The sequence below is a fragment of the Podarcis liolepis genome (assembly GCF_965112155.1).
Source record: "Podarcis liolepis genome assembly, chromosome: 2".
In the NCBI taxonomy this organism is placed as follows: domain Eukaryota; kingdom Metazoa; phylum Chordata; class Lepidosauria; order Squamata; family Lacertidae; genus Podarcis; species Podarcis liolepis.
Genome location: NC_139555.1, coordinates 113,357,448 through 113,374,421, shown reverse-complemented (window position 1 = coordinate 113,374,421; position 16,974 = coordinate 113,357,448). Strand labels below are relative to the sequence as shown.

The 16,974-nt window shown below is 45.9% G+C and overlaps 2 protein-coding genes across 3 annotated transcripts in view; both read left to right on the top strand.

Moving 5' to 3' along the window:
• CLIC1 (chloride intracellular channel 1) overlaps positions 1-15,705 on the top strand; it is a 35,501-nt gene extending 19,796 nt beyond the window's left edge. The window contains exons 1-6 of one of the 2 annotated variants that reach the window (XM_083493324.1): positions 4,383-4,433; positions 10,981-11,090; positions 11,256-11,381; positions 11,995-12,101; positions 13,657-13,838; positions 15,324-15,705. In XM_083493324.1, the coding sequence (XP_083349450.1) occupies positions 4,398-4,433; positions 10,981-11,090; positions 11,256-11,381; positions 11,995-12,101; positions 13,657-13,838; positions 15,324-15,485 (723 nt within the window). In that variant the 5' untranslated portion in view covers positions 4,383-4,397 and the 3' untranslated portion in view covers positions 15,486-15,705. Of the gene's footprint in view, positions 1-4,382; positions 4,434-10,980; positions 11,091-11,255; positions 11,382-11,994; positions 12,102-13,656; positions 13,839-15,323 lie in introns of those variants that run through there. The other variant, XM_083493325.1, reaches the window with a different exon arrangement.
• The window catches only part of DDAH2 (DDAH family member 2, ADMA-independent), a 323,504-nt gene that overhangs the window by 239,093 nt on the left and 67,437 nt on the right, over positions 1-16,974 (top strand). The gene's annotated exons all lie outside the window — the stretch shown is intronic.

Here is a 16,974-nt window from a genome sequence, read left to right as displayed (position 1 = left end):
AGTTTTTAATGTTTGATGTTTTATTGTGCTTTTAATATTCTGCTGGGAGCTGTCCAGAGCGGCTGGGGAAACCCAGCCAGACGGGTGGGGTATAAATAATAAATTATTATTATTACTATTTGTCAGGGCCTCAGGAACAGAGGCACAGGGGAGAGAGGAAATGGAGAGCGAAGGGGAAGAATCGGAGAGCAGCGTAGGGGGGTATAGCAGTGACCCGAGTGATTCCATGAGCTTATCCAGCGAATCAGAAGATTCCCAGAAGGAGGCGCCGATGGTCAGGGCAAGGGGGGCCAGCGGGGACTCCCAAAGCAGCAGCTGGAGATCAGGACCAGCTTCCCCACCAGAGCGTAGTGGGGGGGGGGGGAAGAGTCCCATATGTCAGGGCCAGCGTCGCCTCCAGAAGGGAGGGAAGATGAGTCAGGGCTGACCACGCCTCTATCGGAGAGTGGGGGAACGGAGGGGAGGTCAGGTCCAGATAGCCTCCCCGAAGGGGGAAGCAGTGACAGGAGCAGTGTAACGGTCAGGAGGAAGGTTGCCGGCTGGGGGCGCGCGCCAAGTTCGAATGTACAGGCGCATGGGACAGCAGAAAGCCCGGATTGGGAACCAGGTCCTAAAGCCCGCCGGAGGCAGGGGGAAGACTCAGGGGATTCAGCGTCAGAAGAGTCTAGGAAGGGCGAGACCCCAGCTGACAGGCGGACCCAGAGGAGGAAAGAGCAAAGGAAGAGGTGGAGCAAGGCTAGAGTCTTAAACTGGTGTCTGGGGGGAGGAGATTCAGACGGAGCTTCAGCGGTCTAGAGTTTCAGACGTAGAGCTGCACGCTGCGGCTGTGAAAACGAAAATGAACTTCAATAAAGACTTTTGTATATAACAACGGATTGGCGTTGGTCCTTTGTGAGCTGGGACCTAGGGCAGCTCTGACACTATTAAATAGAGGTCTAACAATACTGGCCTATAAAATGTTTATTGAGTATATGGGGGGGGGGAATTGTGTACACTTGAAAATGCTGGCAGCATTAAGATAAATTCAACAGCATAAATACGTTTTGATGGATGTAATAATGGAATACTGAATGGTATAGTTTATGTAAAGTATGCAGGGATTTTATGTTATGCAAAATGAACCGTGGAAAGAGAAGAAGGGAAGCCACTGATACTTTAAGGTTGTTTAAATGAATACTCTAAAATAGAAAATAGAAAATCTAATAAAAAAAATATATGGGGGCGTGGGGAGAAAGGACTTAAGCCAGAAACCTCTCAGATGAAATAAAGCAAGCTTGCCTTTGATTGCTCACTGGTCCCCACCCTCGTCTTCAGCATAGGGGATAATAATATTGACCTGCGTTACTAGGTGTTATTACAGCAAGGTAATGTACCTAGAGTGCTATTTAAAGGGCGGGTATTATTACAGGCCAAAGGAAGAAACACTGCACAGGGCACAGTCAGGAACCATGGAATTCCCTTGCACAAGATGAGCTCTGCAGGGGCAGCAGCGAAACCCTGGAGGAGGGAGGTGACAAAATAGTGCCACTCCCGTCCTGGTTGTAAGATGACAAACAGGTGCTGGCAGGCTGACGTTGGTGGGCCAGTGCCCCATTTGTCCTGATTAACCAGGCCTCCCCTGCGAGATTCCCTCTCGTACAGAACTATTAAAGGCACTGGAACATCGTCTCCTCCTCCTTTTCTTTTTGCATGTGGCTGCTTTGCGCTCAGCAAATTTACCTGCACACCTCTTTTCCGGGTCTCTTGCGCAGCTGTGAGCTCCTTGCAGGATTTCTGGCTGCGTGGAAAGTTGTGGAAAGCACCTTGACTACGACTAGCCGCCTGAGAAACAGTTTTTATCCAAATGTGATTTTGGTTTTAAACGCAGTGTAAGGTAATCTTAATAATAATAATAAGAATAATAATAATAATAAATAATAATTTTATTATTTATACCCTGCCCATCTGGCTGGGTTTCCCCAGCCACTCTGGGTGGCTTCTGACAAAACACTAAAATACAATAACGTATTAAACATTAAAAGCTTCCCTAAACATAATATACTCTGTGGGAGTATTTTATATTTAATTATGGGGTATCAGAGTTTTTAGGGGGTTAACCAAGCTGGGATAGCAGGCTTGTTGGTTTTTGAATGTCTGATGTAGATTTTTTTCCAATTTCGTTGTTCTGTATGGGACAATGACAATGAAGATTATCGTATCGTGAAGTTGGCAGCTCTGGGCGGAAGCCTTGATTCCGGATGATCGACATTCTGCGGATCCTCCTCTGTGTACACCAGGTATGGCGAAACTTGGCCCTCCAGATGTTTTGGGACTACAACTCCCATCATCCCTAGCTAACAGGACCAGTGGTCGGGGATGATGGGAGTTGTAGTCCCAAAGCTTCTGGAGGACCGAGTTTGCCTGTGCCTGGTGTACACCATCAGAAAGGGTTTGCGGAGTGAGACCCTGAGAGGGCTGCAGCGCCCCTGATATTTGCATCGGTGGGCAAGTCCTGTCCTCCCCGCAGCATTGCTTTCAGGGCTCTGCAGGGACGCTCACCTCAGCTTGCCACATCCTTCTCAGGTGTGCACACAGCTTCTGGAATGTTGCACCATTTGCATTAATTAACCCTAGCGCAGAATCTGGATCTCCCTGAATCAGCAGGTGCATTCTGCATATTTTGTGGCACCTAACAGAAACTGCGCCTGCCTCCCTCCCTCTGTTCCCTGGAATCCATTTCCTCACAGTGTAGCTTGTTGTCGGCTTTTTATTCCCTTGTTTTTATTGTCCGAGTTGCATTTGATCTGAGCACCGGCTGCTGGGTGTGTGGGCATGTGTGGGCAGGAACGCTCTCGCAAACTTTACGCGTGTGCTGGAGTCGGTTGTCACTGATTTGCTCCTGTATCTTTCCTGGATTAGGCCAAAGGCTGTGGCAGAGCTAGAGCGTTATCAAGCCCAGCAAATTATTCCAGCGTGAGTGTACTCTGAACTAATCCGGAGCCAGAAAAGAGGACTTAGAATCTGGAGTCCTGGGTTCTTTGAGTTGGCGGTGGGGGGGGGGGGGAGAAGGAGAGTCTACTGTGAGGTTAGCCAGATGCAAAAGGGGAAATGGACCCTGTACCTTTACTAGTTGCGTGGCAGGCTGTACTTGATGAAATCCCCTCTCTTGTTAAAGATATAAGATGATGATGATGATAATTTATTTGTACCCCACCCATCTGGCTGGGTTTCACCAACAAAATATTAAAAACACGACAAAACATCAAACATTAAAAACTTCCCTAAACAGGGCTGCCTTGAGATGTCTTCTAAAAGTCAGATAGTTGTTTATTTCCTTGACATCTGATGGGAGGGCGTTCCACAGGGAGGGCGCCACTACCGAGAAGGCCCTCTGCCTGCTTCCTCACCTTCCTCACCTGCCCACACAGCCGACTGTAAAGTCGACCATCCTGTCTACCAATAAAAAAAATTATAAGATTTTAGCTATGTTGGTCCATATTGGGGGAATTCAAAAAGACAGTATATTTATTCATTTGTTGGTTGGTTTAATTGAATTCCATTTGTGAATCTCTTCCATAGAATACCTCAGAGCAATTTTGCAAATGAAAATGCCACCTACCAAAACATCTGCAATTAATAAATTTTGCTTGATCCGGCCGCAAATGTCAGAAAGTTGTGAGCAAGCTTCTCAGATGTTCGACTGAGAATCAAATCCCAGACAGTCCACCTTTCGGAAAACAAGGCTTTAGAGCCGTTTTGCCCCCAAATAGCAACTAAACATTCTGTTTTGATGACCACAACCTTGGTTTAAGGAGCAATTTGGGGCCTAGCTTATATACCCAAGTTTGTAACACTGGTCAGAAGGGGAGGCAGCAAACTTGAAAGTGTCATTTCCAGTTTTTCATTTTTACCCATTTCCCTTTTTCAGGCAGACAGTGTGGTACGTGTTCTTTAAGCTCGGCTGCTCTCGTCATGGTGTGAAATGCAAATACATAAATATTGGGTTAGAGACGGGAAGGTTGCCAGCAGGCTTGGCTTTAAGAGGAGAGCAAAGGGGTGGTGCTTGGGAACAAAGTCTCCTTACAATGTCTTTTCTGTGTGTGTGCTCTAGTGGAAAAGAGAGAGAGACGGAAATAGGGATCCCCGGTTCCCTCTGCCTATATTTAGCCCCTCAAAATGTCATTTCCTTAGAAATGCTGGTGTCATCGCTGGCTGGAATGGGCCCCTGAACTCTATTCATGCCTCTTCCTTGCCTGAGTGGAGGAAGGAATTTGTTGAAACCAGCCTTCTGTGAGGAAGGGAAAATTCATATCTGTTGCTCCACCCACTTTTGCCCTTGGCCCCGCCCCCTGCTGATATGGCCCCCCAAAAGTTGCCCGGTGGCCCTTGGGCCTGAAGAGGGTTCCACCCTGAAGGAGATGCCTTTTCAGATTACGGACCTGGCAGTCTCATTGGTGGGCGTTTGACGGTCTGGGCTGCCTTTGCAGGTTCAAAGGAGCGTGAGGGATCAAGTGGATTTGAAGGTTGGAAGGAATTCGTGAAAGGGAATAAGCCGTAGTGATGAAGACGTCTCCTCAGCTGCCATTTTTAGGGGATTAGAATAGAGAGAGTGGCTGGGTATCCCACTTTAGGAGTCCCATCCTTAGCATGGTTGCCAACCACTCCTCAGCTACACTAAGTGCTGGCCAGGGGAGTAGCATTTGGCAAGTTAAATTAAGGGTTGGGATTCCTGGGTTCTCCTAAGAGAAGTGGTTCAAAAAAAGGTAAAGGACCCCTGACTGTTAAGTCCAGTCGCGGACGACTCTGGGGTTGCGGCGCTCATCTCGCTTTACTGGTCGAGGGAGCCGACGTTTGTCCGCAGACAGTATTTCCGGGTTATGTGGCCAGCAGGACTAAGCCGCTTCTGGAGAACCAGAGCAGCGCACGGAAATGCCATTCACCTTCCCACCGGAGCGGTACCTATTTATCTACTTGCACTGGTGTGCTTTTGAACTGCTAGGTGGGCAGGAGCAGGGACCGAGCAACGGGAGCTCACCCCGTCGCGGGGATTCGAACCGCCAACCTTCCGACTGGCAAGCCCAAGGCTCAGTGGTTTACGCCACAGTGCCACCCACGTCCCAAGTGGAGTAGGACCTAATTCAGGGTGGGCAACCTTCTCCACCTTGAGGGCCACAGTCCCTCCCAGGCAGCCTTTGAGGGCCATATAGCAGAGCAAAAGTGAGGAGGGCGACAAATGCAAAATTGTCATACGGTAGGGCAGGCTAGTTTCTACATGTGCTCACACATCCTTCCTTATGTGCCCTCCATTCAGACAAGCAGGATTCCTTATCAGAGTTCAAGGGTGCGTTTCAGCAGGCCCAGTGAAGGTGAGGTTCTCCTCTCCTGGCATAATTATTTAGAGTGGGGTTGAATGTCTGTGGCCCGGACTCCTGGGTTCCTTGGCAATGGATGAAGCGTGGCTTCTCCAAGAGCGGAATGTATTAGGTGGAGATAAGGGGGCGTTGGGTGGCTGAGTAACTTCTGACAGCCCATAGTGGAATTTCCTGGCTGCCGTTCAAAGGCTTAAATGAACATCTCCTTAGAAAGGTTTTTTTTTTAAAAAAAAAAAATACTAAGTCTCAGAATGATGTCAGCCTGGGAACTCCCTCTTGTCTCCTCCAGATCTGACTAGGCTGGCCGCCCCAAGCCACCGGGAAATCATGTGACTTCATCTCCACCCTCCATCCTTGTGTCCAGAAGCTAGTCGACTTATCACTTTTATGGCTCATTCTTGCTTGATCTTTTTCCAGGGAAGGGCCTCTCTCTCTCTCTTTTTCCCCCATGTAAGGGTTTGCGGTTTTGTTTCTGTGCCCGATTTAGCAACCGGAGAGTCATGGTTTTTTGTTTTAAAAAACTTAAACCTTCTAGTCCCTGGAAGAAAGGAAAGGGCAGGGTTGCCATGAGAACAATTGGCAGAAAGTGGTTAGGAAAAGGCACTGGGGATTATTTAGGGTGGAAACGTTGCTGGGGCTACTGGCTACATATATTTACAGTGGTACCTCGGGTTAAGTACTTAATTCGTTCCGGAGGTCCGTTCTTAACCTGAAACTGTTCTTAACCTGAGGTACCACTTTAGCTAATGGGGCCTCCTGCTGCTGCCATGTGATTTCCGTTCTCATCCTGAAGCAAAGTTCTTAACCTGAAGCACTATTTCTGGGTTAGCGGAGTCTGTAACCTGAAGCGTATGTAACCTGAAGCATCTGTAACCCAAGGTACCACTGTATAGAACTTTGCACAGTCATGGCTTCCCTGCAAAGAATTCTGGGAGCTGTAGTTTACTCCGCCACGGAGCTATGTTTCCCAGCAGTCTTAATAAACTACAGTTCCCAAGATTGTTGGAATGTGGCTTAAAATGTATGGTACATATGGTATGCAAAATATTCTGGGGAAAGCGCTTGCGGCCTTTTAAAATTACTAATTTTCTGTTTGGAAATTTAGGAAGTTAAAAAAAGGAGAAAGGTTTTTCTTCTTCTTCTCTGGATTGCCAGATTCTTCTTGCCATCGGAACTTCTTATGCAGCTGGGATGCCCGTCGAAATTGCGGTCTGTTGAGTCATGGGCAGTCTGGCTGGATGCAAAAGGAAACACCTTTAATTACAGGGATGGGGAAAACTGATATTGCTGGACTATAACTCTCAACATCCCTCACTGTTGCCATCGACAGTTCTAGCTGGGGCTGATGGCTGTTGGAGTCCTGACACTACCTAAAGGGCCACAAGTTCCCTGTTGCTGATTTAATAGGTTTTTGGGTGTGTTTCTTTTAAATCTAATTTTATAATATTTATTGGGTTTAAATTTTTTTTAAAAAAATCTTTTTAGATACTTTTTGGGTTTTTGAATAGTTTTTGTTTTCTTTAAAATCGTTTTGTTTTATCAAGGATGTGTTTGCCACCTTGGGCTCCTTTGCGAAGAAGGACAGGATATAAATCTAATTATTTAAGTTCAAGCAAACTTATTAGTACTTGCTCAAAAGCCCTGTTTAGCTTGCCTGACAGGTTGCACTGGAGTTCCCTCTTCTGTACAAATATGAAAGGTGCAGGAGCTGCCTATTATATTATATTATATTATATTATATTATATTATATTATATTATATTATATTATCATATCATATTATATTATATTATATTTGCTACCCTGAGTATATCTTGCACAGTGACAGTCGAAAAATGGAGACGGTTACGTCAGCACAATGTATTCTGCAACCTGAGTCAGGTTTTCAAAGAATTTTAGATGTGGGTTTTTCGTTTTGTTTTTGTCTGCACAGGAATAGCGAATTGCCAAAAAAACCAAACAAACAGCCGATTGACATTGCGGAGCAGCTCTTAAGTCCGGCGGCCATTTTGATTGATGTCTGGCTCCACACGCCTTTCTGTTTGGGCATTTCTATAGCAACTTCTTGTCCCTTGTGCCTGCCAGGCTGGCGGTGACTGAGGGGTAACCATTGCTGAGTAGTCTAAGTAGGAACTGGCTGCACCGTGTTAAGCTGGCGACAACTCAACTTTCTGGAGGATGTTTGGGGAAGCCCATCTGTTCCCATGGCAACGGTTGGTGGCCATAGTCCTCCATGGAAGAGGATTCATCTTATCTCCTCCCTGACTGTGTGGGTTACTAGAGCAAGAGATCTTCTTCCCTTTGGCAACTGTTGATAAGAGATCCCTGTTGTCTATGCAGCCCACTGTCCCCAGAGGTGCTGGCTTGCTACAAGATTGGCCATTCTGTCTGGGGTCGCACATTGCATCTATTCCCCCCCCCCCAATAATTTTTTATTGTTTTCCTTACATAATCTTTCCTTCCATACATTTCATACATAGGTAAAGGTAAAGGGACCCCTGACCATTAGGTCCAGTCGTGACTGACTCTGGGGTTGTGGTGCTCATCTCACTTTATTGGCCGAGGGAGCCGGCATACAGCTTCTGGGTCATGTGGCCAGCATGACTAAGCTGCTTCTGGCGAACCAGAGCAGCGCATGGAAACGCCATTTACCTTCCCGCCGGAGCGGTACCTATTTATCTACTTGCACTTTGAGGTGCTTTCGAACTTCTAGGTTAGCAGGAGCAGGGACCGAGCAACGGGAGCTCACCCCGTTGCGGGGATTCGAACCACCGACCTTCTGATCGGCAAGTCCTAGGCTCTGTGGTTTAACCCACAGCGCCACCCGTGTCCCTTATTTCATACATACATCAACATATAAACCATTGTGCTCTGCCGAGCCATGACTTCCCTCCTTCCCTTCAGTTGGTATCCCTTGTCACATTCTTTCACGTATTTTATCCTCTCATCTTATTTATTTTACATTATAGGAGTTACTTCAGTCCTGCTAGTGTTTTTAAGTTTTTACAACTGTCTTTTAAATACTCAGTAAATTTACTCCAGTTATCCTGGAATCTCTGGTCGTCCCCATCCCAAATCCTTCCCGTCAGTTTGGCTAGTTCCATGTCGTCTATCATTTTCGACTGCCACTCCGCAATGGTAGGAACTTCTTGTGATTTCCAGTTTGGGGCCAACGAAGTCCTTGCCGCAGCTGTGGCATACATGAATAATCTTTGGTCCTTTATCTTAATTTCCTTTCCCATCAAACCAAGCAAAAAAGCCTCTGGTCTTTTGGGAACAAAGGCCTGTATAGTTAAAGCTATGGTTTTCCCAGTAGTGATGTATGGAAGTGAGAGCTGGACCATAAAGAAGGCTGATCGCCAAAGAATTGATGCTTTTGAATTCTGGTGCTGGAGGAGACTCTTGAGAGTCCCATGGACTGCAAGAAGATCAAACCTCTCCATTCTGAAGGAAATCAGCCCTGAGTGCTCACTGGAAGGACAGATCCTGAAGCTGAGGCTCCAATACTTCGGCCACCTCATGAGAAGAGAAGACTCCCTGGAAAAGACCCTGATGTTGAGAAAGATGGAGGGCACAAGGAGAAGGGGACGACAGAGGACGAGATGGTTGGACAGTGTTCTCGAAGCTACTAGCATGAGTTTGACCAAACTGTGGGAGGCAGTGGACGACAGGAGTGCCTGGCGTGCTCTGGTCCATGGGGTCACGAAGAGTCGGACACGACTAAACAACAATATTTCAATATTTTTTAAAGCTCATTATACGGAGAGCACATTGCATCTAAAGTACATCATCAAACACAGGTATAGTAAAAGGTAATAAAAGCAACGCCATTAAGGCTGCCTCCTTTAGCGCGGTGCCCCCTTCAGTTCAGTTTGGCCGCTTGGATACCCCTGTGTCTTTCCTCATTTTGGACTAGGAGAAATCCTGCTGCAGGCTTGCGCTCGGAGCCCTTCCAGGAACTTGTATAGAACCCGGTTGATAAACCTGCTTAGTTAGCGACTCCTGTGTGGCAAGCTAAACAGAGATCAAGGTTCAGCAGGAGCTCCCAGCCTGCAGGGGAGACCGAAACCTGCGGAAAGCATGCCAACTGATCACCAGCGCTGTGATTTACAGCCACTTCGGAACAGGGCGACTCTGTTTTTTTTGTTTTTTTGTTTTTTGTTTAAAAAGGTTTGGGTGGCTGTGACTTTTGTAAGTACAAAGAGCCCAATACTATATTTCACTGTGGCACAAGGTATTGTGACCTTTCGTATGCCACTGTCTCCCTCTAGTGGTTAAAACTCTCTCATTTTTATTAAGTTTTCAGTTTTACAATTTAAAGTACTCATTTCTACATTCTTAAGACATCAGTGACTTCCCTTCTCCCCTTTCCATGGCTCATTTTACATATCATAAATCCCTGCTTAATTTACAAAAACTATACCATTCAGCATTCCATTATTACATCCATCAGAACTTATTTACACTGTTCAATTTGTCTTCATGCTGCCAGCGCTTTCAGCTGTACACCGTTATTTCCCATACATTCAATAAACGTTTTCCAATCTTCTCTAGACGTATGTCCTTCTTGTTCTCTTATTCTATATGTTAAGCCTGCAAGCTGCGCATATTCTGTTGGCTTAAGTTGCCATTCTTCTTTGGTTGGAACCTCGCTCGTTTTCCAGTTTCTGGGCTAGCAAAACACGGGCCGCAGTAGTGGCATACATAAATAACATTTTTTGATACCTGGGAATTTTAAGTTGCAAGTCTGTCTCAGCCCTTTCCTACATGCTTTTGTGGCTTCCTGAAGGCCAAGTCGCTGGTAAAAGTGCTGTGATTCTGACTTTTGTAAAACATCCCACTCGTACTAACCATCCCAGGGCGCTCAACCACTGCCACAATGTCCTTTCTCCTATCAGATCAAAATTGTCCTATCAGATAACAGCAAAGGTTGCTAGGTTCATAGCAGGGGCAATCAGAATAAGGGCCACTAACTGACGGCTGATTCAGGACTTTAAATTGTGCTCTTAAATCAAACTTCCTTTTCTGCATATACTGTAATGTTTTACTGTTGCTATGGCCATTGGCTAATGCGAATAAAGTTTTATCTGTCTATCAAACACTGGCTTGCAGCAGGAATTACTTTAGCTACGTTTCCAGAATTACTTAAGCTACGTTTCGGGTACCATCCCAAGGCTGTGGGGTTAGCTAGCAGAGTGGCTGGGGAAACCCAGCCAGATGGGCAGGGTATAAATGATGATGATTGTTATGTACTGAAGTTCTCACCCTGGGCCAGCAGGGGGATACTGTAGATAGTTTTCACTCAGGTCCACATATGCAAATAAGGGATTGAAAGTGACGTTCAGTGATTGGATAGTTACAGAAAGTGGTTACTGTTGCGTTGTAGTGGAGCTCTGTATAAGCAGGCTGGCTGAACCCTTCAGTTCAGTTCTGTTCTGGCCTGTGAATAAACAAGAGCTTTTTGAAGAATCACTGTGTCGTCTGATATGTTCACCCACAACTTAACGATGATGATGATGATGTACATAAGACGAGCTGGATTAGGCTAAAGGCAGGTCTAGTCATTGAATTATAGAATGGCAGAGTTAGATTGAGGCTTAGATCTCAATGTTTTGGTTTCATTTCCTCAGGCCGGCAGCGATGGAGCCAAAATCGGGAACTGCCCCTTCTCCCAGCGACTCTTCATGGTCCTTTGGCTCAAGGGCGTGACCTTCAACGTCACCACGGTGGACACCAAGAGGTGGGTAGAAATTGCCGCAGGGACACCCTAGGGCGTCCTCCCTTTTGCTACGGACTCGCACGTGCATCTCCCCGTCCGGCCAGCATCACTTATCTTCGCTCCGGGGTCCTTCTCGCAGTTACAAGCACTCTTAATATGTTCTTCTTCTTCTTCTCTTCCTTGTAGGAGGACCGAGACGGTGCAGAAACTATGCCCCGGAGGTCAGCTCCCGTTCCTGATGTACGGGACCGAGGTTCATACAGACACTAACAAGATTGAAGAGTTCCTTGAGGAGGTCCTTTGCCCTCCCAAGTAAGAATTATATGAGGCAATTGAGCTGATTGTGGGCATTCTAAGGATTATTATTGTATACCAGAAGGAGCATCTCCACGCCCATCGTCCAGCCCGGACACTGAGGTCCAGCTCTGAGGGCCTTCTGGTGGTTCCCTCACTGTGACAAGGTTACAGGGAACCAGGCAGAGGGCCTTCTCGGTAGTGGCACCCTCCTGTTGGATGTCAAGGAAATAAACAGCTGTCTCACTTTTAGAAGGCATCCGAAGGCAGCCCTGTTTAGGGACATTTTTAATGACTGATGTTTTAATGTATTTTTAATCTTTTGTTGGAAGCCACCCAGAATGGCTGTGGAAACCCAGCCAGATGGGCAGGGTAGAAATAAACTATTATTAGTATTATTATTATGAGCATTTTTTAGGAGATCGCCCCCTCAAGGGGGCAGGCTTCTGCTGGGGGGCAGGGGGCAGAACCTCCGTTTATTGATCACTTTCAATGCTTTTCAATAATTTTTGTGGATCTAGGGGAGCTGGTTAGGGAAATGGGGTTGCTGGCTCTCTAGGAGGAGTTGCGGGTGACGCCACTAAGCGAGGCCACTTCACGGTTGATGATAAATCTGCCTTTTCTCTCACAGGTACCCCAAGTTGGCTGCCCGTAACCCCGAGTCCAACACAGCTGGCCTTGACGTCTTTGCCAAGTTCTCTGCCTATATCAAGAACTCGAACCCGGGGCAGAACTCCAGTGAGTATCTTGGCCCCCAAATCCTCACTGGGCGGCCTCTTCCCAAGTGTTTTGATTCTCAGATTGGTCTTTTTCAATTCTTTTGGCCCCTTCTTTCCCAGGCCTCTCAGTGAACTGACTAGGATAGCCTTTCCTTGTCACTGGCTTCTTTCCTCCATTGGCTTCAGTTGCTGCTTGGTTGCATCTTCGTTTTAATTGGGCGGGATTCATCTAGGTAATTGCGTATGAATCCTGGGAGCTATAGCTTTTTAAGGGTGCTGAGGAACCCCCCCCCCATTTTTCATAATTTTTATTAAAGTTTCCAGTTTTTACATTTCCACATTAACATCTTTCATTATACCAAGGTGTATAAAAATCAGGGATTTAAAAAAAAAGTAAACAAAAAACCCACATTTTTTTAAAAAATTGGATTTTCTTATTAAATAGGATTTTTAAAATAAAATGCTTTTGGAGGCAAAATCTTTCTAAACATAGTTTTCTATTTAAGCTATATTATAGTCCAAAGGCTATTCATCAGGAAATAAGGATTTGTTTTAAGTTTTTCATGTGTGCTAAAACTCAATCTTAAGTTGTTGTTTTTTAATTGTTTAACCACATCAGTTAACAAACATGGATACATATGCTATAATGTTATTGTTTCAGTTAAATAAATTGTTATTAAGGAAATGATTATTTTTTCTCCTTCCAATAAAGTACAGCAGAAAAGTTGTCCAAATATATAACTTATTAAACCTCACAATGATTTCATAATGACCTGTCTATGCATTTCTAATAGTATAACCAAATCAGTAATTTTTTATATAACTGTAAAAACTACTCTGAAAATTTATTATTCCAAAAATGAAACCTTCATTTGGTTGTAAATATTAAGATTATACCAGCAAGAATGTCTTTCTGTAAAAAAAAAGGTTTTAAATCAAGTTTTACTGTCTAGTGATTTAAATTGTGATTTAAATTGATTTGATTTAAATCAAATCCACCCTGCATTATACATTCAACGACTTCCCACCTCCCCCTTCCAAAGAAAAAGGTGCTGATTTAAATCAAATCAAAAGGTGCTGATTTAAATCAAATCCACCCTGCATTATACATTCAACGACTTCCCACCTCCCCCTTCCAAAGAAAAAGGTGCTGAGACCCTTTTTCTCCTTCAGTGCTATGATTCCCAAAGTTCCTTGAAAAGAGGGGTCAATGGTTAAATCACTCTAGGAATTGTAGACCTGTGAGGGGAATAGGGTGACTCTCAGCACCCTTAACAAACTACATCTCCCATAATTCCTTGGGGGGATCATGACCATTTAAAGTGGTAGGACACTGCCTGAAATGCAGATGGTGCCTTAATTCCTTGATCTCATTGGCTCTGTCATTCTTTTTTTCTTGGATGCCATTGGCTCCCTCTGTGTCTCCCTCTTACCTCAAATCCCAATGGCTCCCTTTCCAGCTTAGATGCTACTTGAACCCTTCCTGATGTTTTCCCTCGTCACTCCTTGGCTTTTCAATGGTTCCATTCATTCCTCCCCCCTCTCCCCCTGCCCGTCCCCCCCGTATTTCTTAGATCTCGAGAAAGGTTTGCTGAAAGCGTTGAAGGTCCTGGATGTTTATTTGACAACGCCGCTGCCGGAGGAGGTGGACGAGAATAGTGCTGAGGATGAGGGTCAGTCCCGCCGCAAATTCCTTGATGGGGATGAGCTCACATTGGCCGACTGCAATCTTCTGCCCAAGCTTCACATCGTCAAGGTGAAAACCTCTTCTTTTGCTCCTCCTCCAGCCCCACTCCACCCCCAACTCCCGTAAGGCCAGGAGGATTGGATGGAATCTGGGAGTTAAGAGGGCTTTCCCTAGTGCAGCAAGTTAAATTGGGACTTCAGATTCCCCAAGACTCGGGTTATAAAATTAACCTGGCCAGATCTTTTCATGGCTGGGTTTTAATTTAAATCATTCTTCTAAGGACAAAATGGCAAAAAGATAGGCATCTCTGTGGAAAGATTCTCCTGTTAAGTATCTGGGTAGATGGCTACTTCAAGATCTAAATACCGTATTTTTCGCTCTTAAGATGCACCTAGTTTTTAGAGGAGGAAAACAAGAAAAAAAATATTTTGAATCAAATGTTGTTGAAGAGGCTTTGCGTTGCTTTTGCTGAAGCCAGAACAGCAAGAGGGATCGCTGTGCGATAGCTGCGTATTAGCTCCATAAGACGCACCCCTTACTTTTTAGGAGGGGAAAAGTGTGTCTTATAGAGTGAAAAATATGGTAACTTATCACAATATAAGCGTGGAAATCTGTTGGCTGAGGTTTGAGCTTAATTGAATCACTGGTCTTTCTTGAAATCGAGCTACAGGGGGGAAAGAAAAATTATCTTCAGCCACAATGGCCCCAGCTGCACCACACATTCAAAGCAGTTTGTTATGGTTGCTGATTGTTGTATGTAGGGAGACCCTTATTACCTTAGCAGAGCTACAGTTCCCAGAGGCATTGATGACTAAAAACTGCCCTGGGAACTGTAGCTCTGTGAGGGGAACAGGGATTGTTTCATGATTCGGTCCAGTACAGTGGTACCTCAGGTTAAATACTTAATTCGTTCCGGAGGTCTGTACTTAACCTGAAACTGTTCTTAACCTGAAGCACCACTTTAGCTAATGGGGCCTCCTGCTGCCACCGCGCCACCGGAGCACGATTTCTGTTCTCATCCTGAAGCAAAGTTCTTAACCTGAAGCACTATTTCTGGGTTTGCGGAGTCTGTAACCTGAAGCGTATGTAACCTGAGGTACCACTGTATATCTGAAGGAGCATCTCCACCCCCATCGTTCTGCCTGGATACTGAGGTCCAGAGGTCCGTTCTTAACCTGAAACTGTTCTTAACCTGAAGCACCACTTTAGCTAATGGGGCCTCCTACTGCCGCTGCGCCACTGGAGCACGATTTCTGTTCTCATCCTGAAGCAAAGTACTTAACCCGAGGTACTATTTCTGGGTTAACGGAGTCTGTAACCTGAAGTGTCTGTAACCCGAGGTACCACTGTATTGTGTATTGTGTGAGATGTTAATCTGTCCTGTTTTGAATCACACAAGCAGGCAGACTTCCGCAAGCAGGCAAAATGCTTTGACTTCTAAGTTCTGCACCTATTACCAAATTCCTTCTTGTGTGGAATCTCGGAACGCATGTGTGCCTGATTCATTCATACGCCATGTTGCCGAAATGATGTTTGATCTCTCCGTCTCAACAGGTGGTGTGCAAGAAGTACCGCAACTTTACCATCCCTGAGGCATTCCAAGGTATCCACCGCTATCTCAAGAATGCTTACGCCCGTGAGGAGTTTGCCAGCACCTGCCCAGACGACGAAGAGATTGAGCTAGCTTATGAGCTGGTTGCCAAAGCCTTGAAATAACAAACTTCTGAGAGTTGGAAAAAGGGACGTAGGGTTTCCGTGGCAGGGATATTGGGGTCTGGGGTTGGGCCCGTTGAAGGGTATTTTTATGTATGTACTTACGTTTGGCGGAGGGGAAGGGGGGAGGAAGGAGGGAGAATGACTTATTTTCTGGGGGGGGGGGACATGATTTGAATTTCAGTAAGAACAAGAATAAAATAAAAGTACACATTTGTAAAAATATCAAACCCGAGTGCTTTTCCTGCCTCCTCACTCCTGAAAATAGTGGGGAACCAATGAATGGGTACTGAAATATTTGGCTGATTCTGTAGCATTGAGGAATCTTAATTGGATAGTTATGCAAAATGGAGAGATTTGAGGGTGATACCATAGGAATCTTATTAAATATTTGAGGAGCGGCGGTGAAATGTTCTGATTGGCTAATTAAGGAGACTGACTGGGTTAGAATGCTGGGGTCCTTCCATGAGTTTTGAGGGACCCCACCGATTGGTCCTGCTGCTGGTGGCTGAAAGAACTCTGGTTGGCTGCTTCTGGTCAGGTGACTAGAAACATCAGCGGTATCTCAGATTTTATCAGTGTAACACCAGCCACTAACTGCCACATGATTATTAGTGTTAGATGCCCAACTGGGCTGCACTACACACTTAAAGCAGGATTGTACCAGTTTAAACAGTCACAGCTTTCCCCAAAGAACCCTGGGAGCTGTTGCTTTTTAGGGGTGGTGAGAGTTGTTAGGAGACACCCCCCACAGGGGACATGGGGAGAATGGTCCCTGGGTGGGTGGGGGGTGCGTGCGATGATGAAATGGGGACTCCTTGAGTTTGCCTTTAGGAGTCACTTTTGTCAATCTCTTGCGCCAATCCTTCCTTGGCTGTTCGTAGCCACGTGCTGTGCGGCATTGGGAATAATGCCCCCTAGCTAAAGGTGAAGGGACCCCTGACCATTAGGTCCAGTCGTGACCGACTCTGGGGTTGCGGCGCTCATCTCGCTTTATTGGCCGAGGGAGCCGGCGTACAGCTTCCGGGTCATGTGGCCAGCATGACTAAGCCACTTCTGGCGAACCAGAGCAGTGCACAGAAACGCCGTTTACCTTCCCGCCGGAGCAGTACCTATTTATCTACTTGCACTGGTGTGCTTTTGAACTGCTAGGTTGGCAGGAGCAGGGACCGAGCAACGGGAGCTCACCCTGTCGCAGGGATTCAAACCCCCGACCTTCTGATCAGCAAGTCCTAGGCTCTGTGGTTTAACCCACAGCGCCACCCATGTCCCTGCGCCCTAGCTAGATGATGCCTAAAATTACATTAAAACAGCAAACCCCACTTTTTAGTCAGGGCATTCTATAACTAAATAATCCTTAACCAAGTGCCCTCAAACTTCCAATGGTGTTTTTTTTTTAAGATTTAGCTCGCTTTCTGAAGGATTCCTTCCCCTTGCTAATCGGTGGGGGTAGGAAACCAGGTCACTGTCTCCCAAATCTTGTAGGAAATTC